This window comes from Bos javanicus, chromosome 4, assembly GCF_032452875.1.
Source record: "Bos javanicus breed banteng chromosome 4, ARS-OSU_banteng_1.0, whole genome shotgun sequence".
NCBI classification, from domain to species: domain Eukaryota; kingdom Metazoa; phylum Chordata; class Mammalia; order Artiodactyla; family Bovidae; genus Bos; species Bos javanicus.
In genome coordinates, this window is record NC_083871.1 from 108,312,765 (window position 1) to 108,319,195 (window position 6,431).

At 41.4% G+C, this 6,431-nt stretch overlaps 1 protein-coding gene across 1 annotated transcript; it reads left to right on the top strand.

Annotated features, from left to right (window-relative positions):
- The first annotated feature begins 3,339 nt into the window (after positions 1 to 3,339).
- Positions 3,340 to 4,420, top strand: LOC133246938 (olfactory receptor 2A7-like). The gene has a single exon (XM_061415481.1). It carries the CDS (start codon positions 3,482 to 3,484, stop codon positions 4,418 to 4,420), a length of 939 nt encoding a protein of 312 aa, XP_061271465.1. The 5' UTR covers positions 3,340 to 3,481.
- Positions 4,421 to 6,431: the final 2,011 nt, after the last annotated feature.

Consider the following 6,431-nt stretch of genomic DNA (forward strand, 5'->3'; position numbering starts at 1 on the left):
AATACATGTGCCCCACCATAAGGATAAAGAGGACAGGAGTGCCCCTCTACTTTTATAGAGCTTATCTTTTCCATGAGGAAAGCACCAGAAATTATCAAAAGCTTTTCAAAAGTAAACTTCGTCAGCCCTTGTGCTTTACTCATTCATCCTCCAGACAGATCCACAAGCTGCAGGGCACGTCCAACATGAAACCCTAACTAGGATGCCCACGCATTTCCAGATCGGTGCTCAAGGGTGTAGGTTCTGAGTTGCTATCTAAAATGATGTGATGATTAAGATTTTTATTCTGCTACAAGGTTCACCATAGCTGCAAAATGAGACCAAGTACACTAAAAGAAATACAGCTTCAGGAATTACTGTCAAGTTTCTGTTTCACTACCAGATAATAAGCAAGAATCAATCTCTGCATCTCCCAAGTGCCTCTTGTATGTTTGGGAGCTGGACCGACATAAAAATTCATGAACCATAACAAATTCCTGTATTGGGGGAGCAGTGATATTCATGGAGTAACCAGAGAGTGAGAGCTGGACCATAAAGAAGGCTGAGCACTGAAGAATTGATGCTATTGAACTATAGTGCTGGAGAAGACTCTTGAAAGTGTCGCTTGGACTGCAAGGAGATCAAACCAGTTAATCCTAAAGGAAATCAATCCTGAGTATTCACTGGAAGGACTGATGCTGAAGCTGAAGCTCCAATAAGTTGGCCATTTGCTGTGAAGAGCCAAATCATTGGAAAAGACCCTGATGCTGGGAAAGATTGACGGCAAGAGGAGAAGGGGGCGACAGAGGATGAGGTGGTTAAATGGCATCACTGATTCAATGGACATGAGTTTGACCAAACTCCAGGAGATAGTGAAGGATAGGAAAGCCTGGTGTGCTGTGGTTCATGGGGTCACAGAGTTGGATATGACTTAGTGACTGAACAACAACAAGAATGTAACTTAATATGTGTGTACTCTTTTCATTATGAAGGTACTACCTGTTCTTAACCTCTAAAGACCTTGCAATTTCTCTTGTTTCCTCAGAGACTACAAATCCTCTTCCGTCTCAGAAGGGGGGCAGTGGTTGTCTTCTGCGTGCCTCTATAGGGAGCACATTGGTGTGAGACCTACTGTACCCTACACAAACCCTCATGACAATTGGGAAGGAGCCCTGTGGATATTATAAATGAATAAAGCCTTCTCTTCTCTTAGGCAGCATGAGTAACCAAGGTCCTTTTTCGATAGTCCTCAGAGGAGGAGCAAGTCTTTCAGAATCATCAGGAAACTTAGCCACACCGGGTGTGTTTGCTTTTTTATGCATGAAGGTGGTGTGGGGTCCATACAGCACTCATCTCTAAACACACACGTTTCTTAATTGCCTTTGTGAGTTCTGGCCAAATATATTTGAACATCATTTTCATTGCTTTGTTACCGTCACTCTTCAATAACATGCAAAAGTGTATTTTCATTCACATTCCCATTTTGCTCCTTGATAATATATTAAGCAAAATATCAATGTGTTAATATAATCTGTATCTGAATGGTTATTTTTGACTGGTGGCTAACTATAAGTAAGGAGCAAAGTGTGTGTGACTTTCTGCTAAATGTTTAACATTTGTAAAGTCCAGTGCCTTTTTATTAAAAAAAAAATAGGCCTGAACTATCACATACAGAGAGAAGTCAAATATTTAAAGGAAGAATATTCAGTTTTTGGATTCAGTTCAGTTCAGTTGCTCGGTCATGTTCAACTCTTTGCGACCCTATGGACTGCAGGACGCCAGGTGTCCCTGTCTATCACCAACTCCCAGATTGACTCTAACTCATATCCATCGAGTCGGTGATGCCATCCAACCATCTCATCCTCTCTTGTCCCCTCCTCCTCCCACCTTCAATCTTTCCCAGCATCAGGGTCTTTTCCAATGTGTCAGTTCTTCGCATGAGGTGGCCAAAGTATTGTAGTTTCAGCTTCAGCATCAGTCCTTCCAATGAACACCCAGGACTAATTTTCTTTAGGATGGACTGGTTGGACCTCCTTGTTGTCCAAGAGACTCTCAAGAGTCTTCTCCAACACCACAGATCAAAAGCATCAATTCTTCAGTGCTCAGCTTTCTTTGTGATCCAACTCTCACATCCATACATGACCAGTGGCAAAAACATAGCTTTGACTGGACAGACCTTTGCTGGCAAAGTAATGTCTCTGCTTTTTATTATGCTGTCTAGGTTGGTCATAGCTTTTTTTCCAGTTTTTGTATAAGTGTACAAATAGCTGTATGTTTATGTGCAAAAACAAGAGTCTGAGCCATGAGTATGAGCTTGATAACTCCACCCTCAGAACAGTGGTGGGTAAAATGGAATTTAATAAACAAAATGATTTATTTTTAACTTTCTGGATATGACATCACGGGAATAGTAACAAAGGAGTAACAATGGAAATTGGATGATTTGTAAATGTTTATAGTTCTATCGCCATTTAAATTGAGAATTATTATTCATTCTTACTCTCTCCAAGATAAGATGATCTTGCATAAAAGATGAGAATAAAATTTAAACAAGAGGGACAATAATATGTTTATACTTGCATTCTAATTGTGGAATCTTAGCGTAAGAAAGATTATTTAATTCAATCTTTCAAGGAATTTAGACCCCTTTCCATCATCCCTCCCAGAAGTCCTGTAGCTATTCTCAATCACCTGTAGAGCCAATGTCTGAAACAGAGTATTTCTAGAGTGTTTATCAATAATGAGTCCTAATCTAATGAAATTATTGATTCTGTTTTGTGTTTAGATAAACAGCACAGTATATATCTATTCAAGCATTCATATAAATGTTCATCTGAATATTGTGAAAAGCTAAATGTGAAAGAATAGATTGTAGGCTGAAAATAGGTTTTTGTACTTGAACAAGCAGAGATTTTGTGCAATATTAGTTGTGGAGGTAACCACTAAGATGCAGAAGTGGAAAGTGTGTCTCAACAGGCAGGTAAGTGGTTAATTCCTAATGGTGTACTTTGGAAAATGGTATGTCTACCTAGAGAATGCACTGTCCTTGATAAAACCTTCCAACTCAAAATTAATGTATAGCAGCTTAACGACTTTAGCATGTATATCAGTTAAGTGTCATAGTTTCTGGGGGGGAAAAGTGGAGATAACTTTAATATAAGCAAAGAAGAATAAAATTTATTTCAATGATATGAGATATTTCACTGAATGAAACAAAAACTCTGTATTTGATTAACATGTGGCAACATACTTATTTTGAAAATTTAGCCTCTTAAAAACTTAACAAGAGAGAAAATATATGTATATATGTGTTTATGTGTATGTATGCATTTTAGGATTACCAAATAAGTTATTTAAAATTCCATTTAAAAACACAATAACTCACCAAAAGTGTTTCTGAATACATTTTTACACCACAGAAAGGTATAAGGTGACACAGCTCTCTTTTAAGAGACTTCTCTTTAACCCTGGACATTAACTCAGTTCCTTCTGTCGTAGGGCTATGGGAGACAATATGTCCTCTGTCACTGAGTTCATCCTACTTGGATTTCCCCTTAACACAAGGACTCAGATGCTCCTCTTTGGGCTCTTCTCCCTGTTCTATGTCCTCACCCTGCTGGGGAACGGGGTCATCCTGGGGCTCATCTCACTGGACCCCAGACTGCACACCCCCATGTACTTCTTCCTCTCACACCTGGCCATCGCTGACATGGCCTACGCCTGCAGCACGGTGCCCCAGATGCTGGCCAACCTCCTGAGTCCAGCCAAGCCCATCTCCTTTGCTGGCTGCATCACACAGACCTTTCTCTTCTTGACATTTGCGGTCACAGAATGTCTTCTCCTGGTGGTGATGTCCTATGATCGGTATGTGGCCATCTGCCACCCCCTCCGGTATTCAGTCATCATGAGCTGGAGAGTCTGCGTCATGCTGGTGGTGACTTCCTGGACCACTGGAGTCCTTCTGTCTTTGGTTCATGTAGTGTTACTTATGCCCTTACCCTTCTGCATGGCCCAGAAAATCGATCATTTCTTCTGTGAAATCATGGCTGTTCTCAAACTTGCTTGTGCAGACACACACATCAATGAGCTTATGGTATTGGCTGGAGCAGTTTCTGTGCTAGTGGGACCCTTCTCCTCAGTTATAATCTCGTATGTGTGCATCTTCCGTGCCATCCTTAGACTCCAGTCAGGGGAAGGGCAAAGCAAAGCCTTCTCCACCTGCTCATCTCACCTCTGTGTGGTCGGACTTTTTTATGGCACAGCCATTATCATGTATGTTGAACCCAGATATGGGAATCCCAAGGAACAGAAGAAATACCTTCTCCTGTTTCACAGCCTTTTCAACCCTATGCTGAACCCCCTTATCTATACTCTTAAGAATTCAGAAGTTAAGAATGCCATGAAGAGAGTGCTGGGTATAGAGAGTTTTATGAAAAGATGATCACATCTGGGTTGACAATGACCTCAGTTCAGTTCAGTCGCTCAGTTGTGTCCAACTCTTTGTGACCCCATGAATCTCAGCACGCCAGGCCTCCCTGTTCATCACCAACTCCTGGAGTTCACTCAGACTCACATCCATCGAGTCAGTGATGCCATCCAGCCATCTCATCCTCTGTCGTCCCCTTCTCCTCCTGCCTCCAATCCCTCCCAGCGTCAGAGTCTTTTCCAATGAGTCAACTCTTCGCATGAGGTGGCCAAAGTACTGGAGTTTCAGCTTTAGCATCAGTCCTTCCAAAGAAATCCCAGGGCTGATCTCCTTTAGGATGGACTGATTGGATCTCCTTGCAGTCCAAGGGACTCTCAAGAGTCTTCTCCAACACCACAGTTCAAAAGCATCAATTCTTCGGCACTCAGCCTTCTTCACAGTCCAACTCTCACATCCATACAAGACCACTGGAAAAACCATAGCCTTGACTAGACGGACCTTTGTTGGCAAAGTAATGTCTCTGCTTTTCAACATGCTATCTAGGTTGGTTATAACTTTTCTTCCAAGGAGTAAGCGTCTTTTAATTTCATGGCTGCAGTCACCATCTACAGTAATTTTGGAGCCCAGAAAAATAAAGTCTGACACTGTTTCCACTGTTTCCCCATCTATTTCCTATGAAGTGATGGAACCAGATGCCATGATCTTTGTCTTCTGAATGTTGAGCTTTAAGCCAACTTTTTCAGTCTCCTCTTTCACTTTCATCAAGAGGCTTTTGAGTTCCTCTTCACTTTCTGCCATAAGGGTAGTGTCATCTGCATATCTGAGGTTATTGATAGTTCTCCCGGCAATCTTAATTCCAGCTTGTGCTTCTTCCAGTCCAGCATTTCTCATGATGTACTCTGCATATAAGTTAAATAAGCAGGGTGACAATATACAGCCTTGATGTACCCTTTTCCTATTTGGAACCAGTCTGTTGTTCCATGTTCAGTTCTAACTGTTGCTTCCTGACCTGCATATAGGTTTCTCAAGAGGTAGGTCAGGTGGTCTGGTATGCCCATCTCTTGAAGAATCTTCCACAGTTTATTGTGATCCACACAGTTAAAGGCTTGGCATAGTCAATAAAGCAGAAATAGGTGTTTTTCTGGAACTCTCGTGCTTTTTTGATGATCCATAAAATGTTTGCAATTTGATCTCTGGTTCCTCTGCCTTTTCTAAAACCAGCTTGAACATCTGGAAGTTCACAGTTCACGTATTGCTGAAGCCCGGCTTGGAGAATTTTGAGCATTATTTTACTAGCATGTGAGATGAGTGCAATTGTGCAGTAGTTTGAGCATTCTTTGGCATTGCCTTTCTTTGGGATTGGAGTGAAAACTGACCTTTTCCAGTCCTGTGGCCACTGCTGAGTTTTCCAAATTTGCTGGCATATTGAGTGTAGGACTTTCACAACATCGTCTTTCAGGATTTGGAATAGCTCAACTGGAATTCCATCACCTCAGCTAGCTTTGTTCATAGTGATGCTTCCTAAGGCCCACTTGATCTCACATTCCAGGATGTCTGGCTCTAGGTGAGTGATCACACCATCATGATTATCTTGGTCGTGAAGATCTTTTTTGTACAGTTATTCTGTATATTCCTGCCACCTCTTCTTAATATCTTCTGCTTCTGTTAGGTCCATACCATTTCTGTCCTTTATCGAGCCCATCTTTGCATGAAATGCTCCTTTGCTATCTCTAATTTTCTTGAAGAGATCTCTAGTCTTTCCCATTCTGTTGTTTTCCTCTGTTTCTTTGCATTGATCGCTGAAGAAGGCTTTCTTATCTCTTGCTATTCTTTGGAACTCTGCATTGAGATGCTTATATCTTTCCTTTTCTCCTTTGCTTTTCCCTTTTCTTCTTTTCACAGCTATTTGTAAGGCCTCCTCAGACAACCATTTTGCTTTTTTGCATTTCTTTTCCATAGGGATGGTCTTGATCCCTGTCTCCTGTACAATGTCACAAACCTCCGTCCATAGTTCATCAGGCAGTCT